Genomic DNA, 12,070 nt, shown 5'->3' with positions numbered 1-12,070 from the left:
CCTCTTATAGCCCCCATGCCCCGAGGCCGTTGCAGTTGCCCGTGCGGGGGCCTGGTGCCTCCGCTTCCTCTGCCCATCCTGGGACGTGGGGGACGAGGGGGTGATGGGAGAACAGGGGGGAGAGGATGTGTGCAAGGGGCGGGGCTGGCTCCAGGAGGGTCCCCAGATCAAACTCAGGGTGCACAATTAAACTGGAACGTCAGATAAGCTTTTTTTTTTAAGCATAAGTATATCCCAAATATAAGCACAGGATGTACTTAGGTACAAAGTTAGTCTTTGTTTATCCGACATTCAAAGTTAGCTGGGAGTACTGTATTTTTACCAAATCTGAACACTCGGGCCCAAAGGAGTTGGCTGGGACGCCCACGTGCGTCAGTTTACCCAGGGCAACGGCAACCATGTGCACGCAGCCCTGTCCTGACATTTGGGAGCTGCCTACCCAGTGAAATGGTGGGGGGACTGGGCTTTGAACCCAGGTGCCCACAGTGCACAGCTGGAGGGAGACTTGCTGCCTATTCCTCAGCCTTGGGTCTCCCTCTTGGAGCCCGGACTGGTTGCTGTTCCTAACGGGGAACTCACTCCCACCTGGGACCTCATCAGTCTCTGGGGGCCCTCAGAGGTTCTGGGAAGGAATCCCTCCCACCCCCACCCCACCTGCACCCCTCTGAGCTTCTCTGAACCCCCTTCCAGCCTGAGGCAGAGGAAAAAATTCCTGCCCAGGCCTGGAGGCTGGATCATGGATCTCCAACCAAGTTTGAGAACTTCAGCCTGGACCTTGGAAGAACTCAAGCAGAACAATGGAGATGGGGTCCACCAGGGCCAGTTCCCAGCCCCGTGGCCCCAGTTCAACTCCCCCCCCAACCCCCACCCCGTCCCAGGCTGCTCCAGCTGCAACGGCTGTAGCCAAGGCTGTCGCAAGAAGCAACGTTCTCCTGGCTCGGAGCAGGGTTCAGGGGAGGGAACCAACGGATCCATCTGCAGGAACAGGCGAGCGGGGGCCCTCAGGGACACCCAGAGGCGGGCTGGGGCTGGAGTCCAGTTTGTCCCTGGGCTCCTCCTTGGTGTGTGGCCACAGGCAAGCAAACCCCCATCTCTCCCCTCTCGGTGGGGTCCCCACCCTGCTGAGTTAAAGTTACCATAGAGCACTTGGTAAGCACCTGCTGTATACATAACCCTGTTTTCAGTGGGGCTGGGAATAATGGAGGAGACCGTGACTCAGGCAGGGAGACCGGATTTAAACAAAAGCTGCATCTATATGGAGCACCACCTGTATGCTATTTCCTCACAGGTCATGGTGGCTAAGCTTGTGGACTCTGGGTTCAGATCCTGGAGTGGCCACTTGCCCACTATGACTTCAGGCTATAGATGTTACCCCTCCATGCCTCAGTTTCCTCATCTGTAAGATGGAAGTTATAGGCTCCCATCTCACAGGATTGTCCTGAGGATTAAATGAATGAACTATTTGTAAAGTTCTCAGATGAGAAAGTGCCGTCCTTGAGGGCTTGTTAACCATTAACCCTCTTCCAAAGGGCACGGTGCTGGTTGCCTTGGGGAGCGGGGCTGGGCATCTGGGGGAGTTCTGATTCACAATCAGAGCCGTGATGCCACGGGGAGTCTCTCGCTTGATCCCCGTCACACCGCAACAGGAAAATGATGCTCTGCGTGTCCTTCCCACGCTGTTGGGAGCCGCCCTGCTGTCCCCGAGGTCCCCCAGGTCGCATCTGCCCAACATCCTGTTTATGATTCCTGTGGGTCTGTCCCCTGAATCTCTCAACAACCCCGGCCAACCTCCAGCAAATCAACCCAGGCCCCTATATCCCCCAGCCTCACGCCCCCTTCTTGGATCTGATCTTTGCTGTGCAGAACTTTCCTCTGTCACACACACACGTACACAGGCTCATAGAAAATAGAAAACAGGCTTCCCTGGTGGCGCAGTGGTTAAGAATCCGCCTGCCAGTGCAGGGGACACGGGTTCGAGCCCTGGTCCGGGAAGATCCCACATGCCGTGGAACAACTAAGCCCGTGCGCCACAACTACTGAGCCTGCGCTCTAGAGCCCACGAGCCACAACTACTGAGCCTGAGCTCTAGAGCCCGCGAGCCACAACTACTGAAGCCCGTGAGCCACAACTACTGAGCCCGTGCACCTAGAGGCCGTGCTCCACAAGAGAAGCCACCGCAGTGAGAAGCCCACGCACCCACCCCAACGAAGAGTAGCCCCTGCCCACGCAACTAGAGAAAGCCTGTGCGCAGCAACAAAGACCCAAGGCAGCCAAAAAAAAAAAATTAAAAAAAAAAAAAAGAAAATAGAAAACACCCGGGCTGTTTTTTCTGGGTCTTTCTGTTCCCATCAATGGGCTCAATCCAACATTCCCTCCAGCAAACCTCATTTACCCCCAGTGCTGGGCACCAAAATCCCTCTGGGCTTTTTATAGAAACCACTTCCCCGCCGCTGGCCCATGGGAAATGCAGAAAATTCCCGGCGTTCCCTCAACACTTATCAGCTTGCGTTTCCCAGGATTTCGGCTTTGCCTCAGGTCTCGGCACACCCTTGCTCCTGCTGAAGTGGAAAACCAGTCTCATCTCCTCCCCTGGGGTGGTCGGCTGAGGTGTGAAACAGTTAAAAAAAGGGGGCAGCCCTGGGGGTTCTGGCTCCAGCTTGAATTCGCACGTTGCCACCAGATGGCGGCAGAGTAAACCAATAACAAAAGAGCTGCCTTCCAACTCTGGTGTGTCCGGTGAGCTGGTTGGCCCCTCTCTCTGAGCCTCCACTGCCTCATTGCCATGGCCACGTGCCCTCTCCACGGCTGGCCAACGACCCCTACCTCTGCCTGGCCTCAGGCCTCTCCTCTAGACCCCAGTTCATTCTGTGGCCCTGCATGCTCCAGCCCTGCCCCCTCCCTGACCTGCTCTCCTTCCCCCACACCCCCAAGCTTGTCCTGATGCAGGGCCCTTACACTGGCTGTGCCTTGCCTGGCGACACTTCTCCTTTTGTTCGTATTCAGGCATTGCTGCCTCCTTCAAGAAGCCTCCCTAATAGCCTTTCTGCCTGCCCCTGACTGGTCAGGAGCCCCACAGGCCCTGGGCACCCCATGTTATGAGAGCTTGGTCCTCAAGTGGCCCCGGAGCTGGGAGACACAGAACTGGACAGGACACCCTTAGCCCTGAGGGCCAGGGTGGGGCTCCTTGGACACTTGGGAAATGTCTGGAGTGACTCCGTTTTCCAGATGAGGAAACTGAGGCATAGAGAGGGGCGGCAACTTGCCCCGGGTCACACTGGCGGGGCTGGGTTAGAACCCACGTCTGCGGGCATCTGGGGAGTGGGATCCACTGTGACCTGCGCCCTCCTCCGACTTCCAGGCCTCTGTTCCCACCCCCACCCCGAGCTCGGGGTTTGGGGACTCGGACGCTGAGGACCCTGGGCCACTCTCCCCCACATCTCCCTGTGGGAAGGACACACAGGAGCCAGGGGGACGGTTCAGCTTTTATTGATGCACCGTGGGTCTGCCTGGCTCCCAAGAGCCGGGGGCGCAGGAAGGGGGGCACGGGCACAGAAGCAGACCCGCCGCGTCTCTCCACAGCATGGCCTTAGTGCCCGGTGGCGGGGGGTGGGGCTCAGGGGCCGTCCTCGCCCCCCCCCCCCCCCCCCCGCCGCGCGTTGCTCAGCACTGAGCGGATCCAGTCTACGTAGAGGGAGACGCGAGCAAAGAAGTCCGGGTACTGGCGGATGGCGTGTGCCTAGATCACAAAGAAGTCCATGCCCTGGATGACACCATCGCAGATCAAGGGGCCGCCCGAGTCCCCCTGGGGAGGGGGCAGGTCAGTCAGTCACTCAGGCCAGGCCAGCAGCCAGACGAGGCTACCTCAGGGGAAGGGGCCACGTAGGGGTGAAATGTTTCCAGTCTAGAATTTTCTTTAAAGTATGTGGGTGAGACAGGGAGGGGAGGCCCCTCTGGAGGAGAGCGGGCATTTATTGGCCCCCTGCTATATGCCTGGACCCCAGAATTCTGGGTGTGGCCCCAGGAGCGGGGCTGGGGCACCCACCCAAGGGGGAGCTGTGGGGTGGAAAAGCCCCCAGACCCATGAAGTCCCCGTTACCCCCTCACGATGGGTGTGCCCACCTTCCAGATGGTGTGACGGAGGCACTCGCCTGCCTGCCCTCCCTCCCTCTCCCGGCTGTCCCTGCAGCCACCGAGCTGCAGCCCCCAGTACATACAAAACAGGTGCCAGCCCTGCGTCGGGGCACAAAGGTGCACACGTTCTGTGGCCTGCACAGGAAAGTGACCACAGTGACGCTGAGCTCCTGCAGGACCTGGGGCAGCGGCTCAGGTGCCCAGGCGGCCCCAGCCCATGGCCAGGCACTGGGTGCCGTGGGGCAGCAGCTGGTTCTGCTGGGGGAGCTGGGCCACCGCAACCTGGGGGTTGAGGGTGGCCGGGCGGTCCAGCTGGGACAGAGGGCGATTGGTGGGCAGTGAATCTCCAGGACCCGCAGCCACCCGTGGACGATTATCTCAAAGTGCCTCCTCCAGGCCTTTGCACATGCTGTTCCCTCCGCCTGGCTCTACCTCAGGGGTCACCTCCTCCAGGGCAGGGAGGCTGCCCTGATCACCCTCCAAACCTGCCAGGGCTCAGTTTCACATTCCCCGAGGCCATGAGACTCCCCTTTGCAGCATTGGTCACTGTTGCGTTCATTCACGTACTAAGCACTTATTGAGCACCAGCTGTATGCTTGATCCTGGGCTAAGCCCTGGGGATCCTACCTCTGCCTTCCGGGAGCTGATCTTTGGGGCTGGGAGGGGCCAAGAAGAGAATGGCAGGTGGCAGAGTCAAGGGAAACATAGCCCAGTACACTGATGAACAGTGTATCGGGGGAGGGGTGGCTGTCACTCAAGTAGGGTGAGGGGAGGCTTCCCTGAGGAGGGGAGGCTGGTGCCAAGGCTGAGGGTATCTGGGAACAGCGCAGGCAGCAGGGAGGGGACATAGCTGGGCAAAGGCTGGGGGCGGGGCGTGGGGGCATCCCGCTTGCTCAGAAGGTGGTGACTGGCTCTCTCCCCACCAGGCCGTGTCCCACGCCCGCCGGGGCTCCTGTACAGTAGGTGCTGGAAAATGAATGAACAGGGGTCCCTGGGCCCTGCTGGCCCCGCGCACCCACCTGCAGGAGGAGGACGTCATTCAGCTTCTCCTGTGGGTCGTAGTTGTTCTCAAACAGGCGGCTGATGCTGAACCTCTGCTCGGTGGGCTCGGAGGTCTGCAGGCTGTGCGCCTCGCTGGGACCCCGACCCCCCCACGTGCCCCCCACCCCCGTCCTGAGGCCCAGGGTGCAGCCCCTCAGGGACTGCCCGCCGTCCCAGGAGACGCCCCCCCCCCGCGTCTGCGTCTTGCCCCCGAGGGTTGGACCCCTGGCTTGAGCTAATCCTCCTGGGGCTTCAGGGGGTCACGTCGGACTGGGAAGCAGGGCAGGTGCCTGTCTAGTTTGGGATGAGAGGGTTGGGCAGATGGACCGGAGGGGCTGAGACCAGGCAAGCGGAGGCAGGCCGCGCCTCGCCCCCTCGGACCCCCGGGGCAGCGCCGCGCCCCCTCCCTCGGAGCACCACCCCCTCCCCGGGCAGGCCCGCACCGCGCAGGCGCACTCACTCACACGTTGTTCAGGCAGTGGGCTGCGGTCAGCACGAAGCGCGGGTGGATCAAGGTCCCCCCGCAGAAGTGGTTGCTGGGGAACAGCTGCAGCGATGCCATGTAGGGGCGCGAGTGGGGCTGGGCTTCCCGCCCGCCCACTATCTCCGCGGCCCGGGCTACACCTGGGGACGCCGGGGTCAGCGCCTTGCCTAACGCCCTCCGCGGCTCCCTGGACGGGGGGGACCGACCCCACCCCACCGCCCCATCCCCCGCCCAGGGAGCCCAGGCGGGGGTCGGGGGACGAGGGCAGAGCCGCTGTGTGGCCTCCACCAGGCCCGGGACCCCTCAGAGCCTCCGTTTCCCCATGTGCAAATTGGAGGTCCCATAGCAGCACAGGGCGGCTGGGGGCTGTGGAGGGAAGAGGCCCGGGCCCGGGCCAGTTAGCGCTGGGGAGAGCCCGGTGGTCATTATCATTATTATTTCTGAAGGCTCCCAGGAAGCAGCGGCGCCCAGTCCTGGAGGTCAGGAGGGGGAAGAAGCTGGCAAGATGACCCATCTTACAGATGGACAAACTGAGGCATGAAAAAGCCTCATCAGGATGAGGGCGGAGGGGTTCTCTCACTCCGGTTTTTCCTCTGACATGTGCGTCATTCACTCGGTGACACATTCGTTCGGGCGTGCACTCTTACTGAGGGCTTGCTGGGTGCCAGGTGCTGTCCAGGGATTCTGGTTATATTGAGTCCCTAGGACACCTCCCTGGGCAGGAAGGACTAGGTTTTGCCCATTTTACAGACGGGGAAAGAGAGCTACGTATCCCGGGCCCCCCCTTTCTCTCCTCCCCTCCCCTTGAGGCATTCATCCCAAGCAGCCAGCTGAGCTGGGTCCTGCTTCGCTTTCCCCATCTGAGCCGTGAGGGCATGGGACAGGCAGATGGACGGACGGACGGACTTGGGCCCCACTCACCGCCCAGCAGCACAGCCGGCAGCACCGGGGCGGGGGCAGGGCTGGAGGGTCTGCGGCTTCGGGTTATGGTTGGGCCATGCCCCCTGCCTGCCCGCCCCCTCTTATAGCCCCAATTCAGGGAGGCTATTAGGGTTGCCCCACACCTGGGCTGGGCGTCCCCACTTCCTCCTTCCAGCTTGAGGGCTCGGGAGCTTGGGGGTCAAAGCTGCACCCCAGGAAGCCTGCAGGGGCTTCAGGCTCAGGCTCGGGGTCCTCAAGAGATGCAGGAAGGTGGCTCCCACCCACCCCATGCTGGAAGTCCTCTGGACAAGGGGGCTTGTGGCCACAGCCCTCACAGTGACATGCACCCCAGCTTCCACACCTCCAAGGGGGCACTGCCTGCCCCCAGAGGGTCCCTGTAGCCCCAGCAAGGTGAGATGTGACCGACGTGTGCAGGGGTGGGATGAATCCCACTCAGTAGGACAGGAAAGTGGGTGAGGGTCTCAGAGCCCTGTGCCTCCCGAGACCCACAGGATCATCTCTCTGCCCTCACTTTGTCTGGGGGAGTCACTCTTCCCTCTAAGGCAGAGCTCTCACCTGGGGCGATTCCTCCCCCAGGGACACCTGGAGATATCTGGGGACACCTGTGGTCGTCACGACTGGGGGGCTCCTGGCATGCAGTGGCTGGGACCAGGGATGCTGCCCCACACGGGAGGGGGCAGGGGGAGACTCTGGTGCCGGGAGACATTTATTTATGTATCTGTTTATAACTGACTCATTATTATGAAAAATTTAAACCTACAGAAGCATAGATAGAGGAGCTCACGGAATTTGGGGGCCAAAAAAAAGTTTTTAAGCTTTTCATTTTGAAAGCATTTCACGCTTACACCAGTCCGCAGAATTCCCGGATGTGCTGCCCCAGCTTCCCCGGGGCCACGTCTTGCACAAAGTTTGCCCCCTCACGGGCCGCCTGGATTTCACAATCAGCCAGTCTCTGGTCCAGGATCCCCCGCCCCGCCTCCCCGAGTCTCCTGGGCTCTGGGGCAGCCCCTCAGCCTCTCTTGGCCCTCATACCGTGTCCTTGGTGGCAACCTGGTGGGTTTTTGGGGGAACGTCCCTCCGAATGGGCTTGTGCGGGGTCCCCACACGGAGATGGGGGTCTGCATACCGATCGATGGTCCCCAGGACGTGGGGCATCATCTCTGAGGCGCCTGCGTGTCCCTCCCACCGAGTCACACTTTCCCCTTTGGAATGAACGAACGTCTCTGAGGCAGAAACACCTGCTCTGAGTTTTGCCCACAAAGGACTCCTGGAGCAGCCTGCATGCCTCACTGCTTCCCGCCCTGCGGGTGGCTGCCCCTCTGCCGATGCGTTTTTATTTTTTATCTTTTAAATTTTATTGAAGTAGAGTTGATTTACAATGTTGTGTTAATTTCTACTAAACGGCAAGGTGACTCAGTTATACATATATATATATATTCTTTTCTTTCCCCCCCCAGGCTCTTTTTTTCAAATTATTTAATTTATTTTTTATATTCTTTTCCATATTCTTTTCCATTATGGTTTATCACAGGATAGTGAATATAGTTCCCTGTGCTCTACAGTAGGACCTTGTTGTCTCTGCATCCTATATATAATAGTTTGCATCTGCTAACCACAAACTCCCAGTCCATCCCTCCCCCACCCCTCTCCCCCTTGGCAACCATAACTCTGTTCTCTGTGTCCACGAGTCTGTTTCTGTTTCGAAGATAAGTTCATTTGTGTCATATTTGAGATTCCACATATAAGTGATATCATATGATATCTGTCTTTCTCTTTCTGACTTACTTCACTTAGTATGATCATATCTAAGTTCATCCATGTTGCTGCAAATGGCATTATTTCATTTCTTCTTTATGGCTGAGTCGTATTCCATTGTATATATGGACCACATCTTCTTTATCCATTCCTCTGTCGATGGACATTTAGGTTGTTTCCATGTCTTGGCTATTGTGAACAGTGCTGTTATGAACATAAGGGTGCATGTATCTTTTCAAATTATACTTTTGTCGGGGTATATGCCCAGGAGTGGGATTGCTGGGTCATATGGCAACTCTATTTTTAGTTTTTTGAGGAACCTCCGTACTGTTTTCCTTAATGGCTGCACCAACTTACATTCCCACCAACAGTGTAAGAGGGTTCCCTTTTCTCCACACCCTCTCCAGCATTTGTTAATTTGTAGACTTTTTGATGGTGGCCATTCTGACCCGTGTGAGGTCAGAATTCACACCTCATTGTATTTTTGATTTCCTCTTCTCTAATCACTAGTGATCTTTTCATGTGCCTGTTGGCCATCTGTATTGCCGAAGTGTTTTTAAGTCACACATCAACCCAGTCACTCGGGAAAGGCCGCCGGGCGTCTGGGACTCCGCAGCCCTGGGTGTGGCCCTGACGTGTCTCCACAGAAACCCGGGGCTGCTGTGCCTTTTGCTTTCAGAACTGGTTTTTCTCGTTTGACAAGAACATCTCTTCGGACTGGCACTGTCCGGTCCAGCGGGGCAGGCTGCTTGGTGCCTCGGTTTCCCCACGTGTACAATGGGGTGATCGTAGTAATAGTCCCTCCCCCAGGGCGACAGCAGGAGGATTGGATAAGTTAGAGTATAGAAGTGTGTGGGCGTGCAATGAGGTGAGGTGAGCACAGGTGCCAGCCCTGTCGCTGCCACCCCACCACTCCCTTCCTTTTTCTGCTGTGCTTCTCCCCGTCTCAGCCCGTCCTCTCGGCGGCTGGGCCGGGTCAGCACGTGCCTCTCTCAGATCCAGGCTCTTCTGGGGGCAGACGCGGGGCGGGTACACCCCGGGGTCCGGAGTCCCTCGCCTCGGTTCACATTCTGCTGTGCTTTGTGATTCTGGGCTAGAAACGCCACCTCTCTGGGCCTCGGTTTCCCCATCTGTTAATGATGGGGAGTCATGAGAACAACCCCACCTCATGGGCTGACTTCCCTAATACAGTTAAGAGCTTGATGAAAGGGGATACACACAGGGGAGCATCACTCAGCCCTGAAAAGGAGAGAGACACTGACACTCGCTACAGCGTGGACAGACCCTGAGGACACGATGCTCAGTGAGAGAAGCCAGACACAGAAGGACACACAGGGTGTGATTCCACCGATGGGAAACGTCCAGAACAGGCAGAGGGTTCCTGGTTGTCGGGGGCTGGGGGAGAGCATAAGGGTGAGTGCTCATGGGGACAGGGCTTCTTTGCAGGGTGGTGAGAATGTTCTGGAATTAGAGGTGGTGGTTGCACAACCCTGTGACTGTACTAAACGCCGCTGAATTGTTAAGCTGGTGGGTTGTGTGGTAGGAGAAGTACATTTCGATAAAGCTTTAACTGAAAAAGAAAAAGAAACACACACACACAACCTTGCTAGGTAACTGCCCACGGGGTCCTGGCCGGAAGCTCTCACTCCCCAGGGAGCCTCCCGGTGGGTGGGGTGGGGGGTGGGGGGGGGAGGGGAGTCACAGCATCAGACAAGACAGGGGGATGGCCCGGGGTCCTCCTCTCTGCTCCAGGCCTGGGGTGGGGGCAGGCAGGTGAGTGCAGGGCTGGGGGGCTGCCTGAAGGCAGAGGCTTGGGAAGGCATGGGACTGGGTGGGGAGCTGGGGCCACCGGGAGCCCTGGGGGTCGGGCCGGCAGGTGGAGGGGAAGTGGGGCTGGAAGCTGTGGCCTCGGCCCCTTCCCGCTCCAACTGTGGCTGGTGCAACAGGCAACGGCCTCACCGGGAACGCGGGCTGGGGCGGGGTGAGGGGGCAAGCGGACCCGAGCCGACCCACCCAGGATCGAGGGAAGGAGGGCGGGAGAGGCTCAGCCTCTGTGTCTCTGCCTCTTTTTCCTCTTCTCTCCTGAAAAAGGAAAAACACTCCTTTCTTGAGGGGCCCAGTGTTGGGGGCTCCAAGCTGAGACCATATGCTCTTGGACCCCAATACCCTAGGGCCTCAGTTTCCCCATCTGAACAATCAGCAGGCGGGACCCCTGGGACCATTCTGGGCTCCTGAGCCGCTGACATTCCTCTCTGGGCCTCAGTTTCCCCTTCTATAAAGCAGGGCCCATTCTGAACCCCCAATTCCACTCCTGGGTACAAATCCATAGCATTGAAAATCGATGTTCAAACAAAACATGTACACAAGTGTCCACAGCGACGTGATTCACATTAGCCAGGGTGGAACCAACCCAGAGACCATCGACGGACGATGGATATACATCCCTCCACACCCGGGAATATCACTCAGCCGTGAAAAAGTGTGAAGCACTGACACTCACTACAGCGTGGATGGACCCTGAGGACACGATGCTCAGTGAGAGAAGCCAGACACGGAAGGACACACAGGGTGTGATTCCACTGATGGGAAACGTCCAGAACAGGCCAATCCACAGACACAGAGAGTTAGTGGCTAGTGGTTGTCAGGGGCTGGGGGAGGGGGAGGAGAGGTGACTGCCGATGGGGACGGAGCTTCTTTTGGGGGTGATGGACAGCGGTGAGGGTTGCACAACCTAGTGAAATACACTAAAAACCACTGAATTGTTCCCTTTAAAAGAGTGAATTTTATGTTATGTGAATTTCACTGCAATAAATTATGAAAAACAAATAAACAGACCCAGGTCCCACAGACCAGGCCTGTAGGATGGGGTGAAGGCCTGGCACACAGCTGGTGCCCAATAAGCGTCAGCAACGCCAGTGGTGATAGGAGCTCCCTGGGCCTCGGGCTCCCCATCTGTAAAACGGCTTAATGGCAACACAACTAACCTTGGTGGCCGGTGAGTGTGGGCCATCGCTGGAGGCTTCTGGGGCAGTGAGGGGGTGGAGGGCGCGCGGTCAGGGCAGGGGGCTCGGGACCGCACAGACCCCAACACCACCCGGCTCGGGGCACAGCGCCGCCCCTTCGAGACCCTCCCCTCCCCTGCGTGTTGGGGCATCAGCAGTGCCTCCAGGAGAAGGGCAGAGCTGGGCATCTCCATTTTGGCCCCGACACCGGCTGGGCTGAGCCCCTTCCACAGCTGTGTGCTACCCGCCCGCCCCGGCCTTCTGTGGTCTCCCCACCGCCAGCCCGGAACACTGGATCCTTTGCAGCCTCTTTCCCTCGAGCCACGTGGCAGGACCTGTCCCCGTCTGTGCAAGGTGACACGTGGGCAGCCCGCAGGGCGGCACCTGGTTCGGATGCCCGACCCGTCCCTACCACCCCGTCCCCCCCACCCCAGACGAGACACCACAGACGGCAGGCTTCGTGATCACCCCCCTGGGTGAAAAGCCCACCTCCCAGAAGGCCAGCAGGCATTTCTCATGCACTGGGTGAGGGGCAGTGTTTCCACATCGTCAAGAGCCTTCTGTGTTTCTTTGCTGTGAACTGTTTACATCCGTGACCCACTTTTTTACTACTGGGCTCTAATTTTTTTCCTTACTGATTTTAGGTGCACATTATATGTATTATATTATAAATATATAAGATAAATATATTATAAATATTAATGTACAATATTTA

General features: G+C 58.2%; 1 protein-coding gene across 1 annotated transcript; it reads right to left on the bottom strand.

The window, feature by feature from the left end:
• Window positions 1–4: 4 nt before the first annotated feature.
• PRTN3 (proteinase 3) lies at window positions 5–6,623 on the bottom strand. The gene is given in 8 exon segments (XM_032625293.1): window positions 5–78; window positions 3,300–3,441; window positions 3,656–3,802; window positions 4,215–4,326; window positions 4,328–4,443; window positions 5,151–5,265; window positions 5,637–5,796; window positions 6,578–6,623. Coding segments are annotated over 7 exon segments (804 nt in total). The 5' UTR covers window positions 5,735–5,796; window positions 6,578–6,623.
• Between the last annotated feature and the right edge of the window lie 5,447 nt (window positions 6,624–12,070).

This window comes from Phocoena sinus, chromosome 3 (genome assembly GCF_008692025.1).
Source record: "Phocoena sinus isolate mPhoSin1 chromosome 3, mPhoSin1.pri, whole genome shotgun sequence".
Classification (NCBI taxonomy): Eukaryota; Metazoa; Chordata; class Mammalia; order Artiodactyla; family Phocoenidae; genus Phocoena; species Phocoena sinus.
Note: the sequence above shows the minus strand (reverse complement) of the source record. Positions and strands in the feature narration are given on the sequence as shown.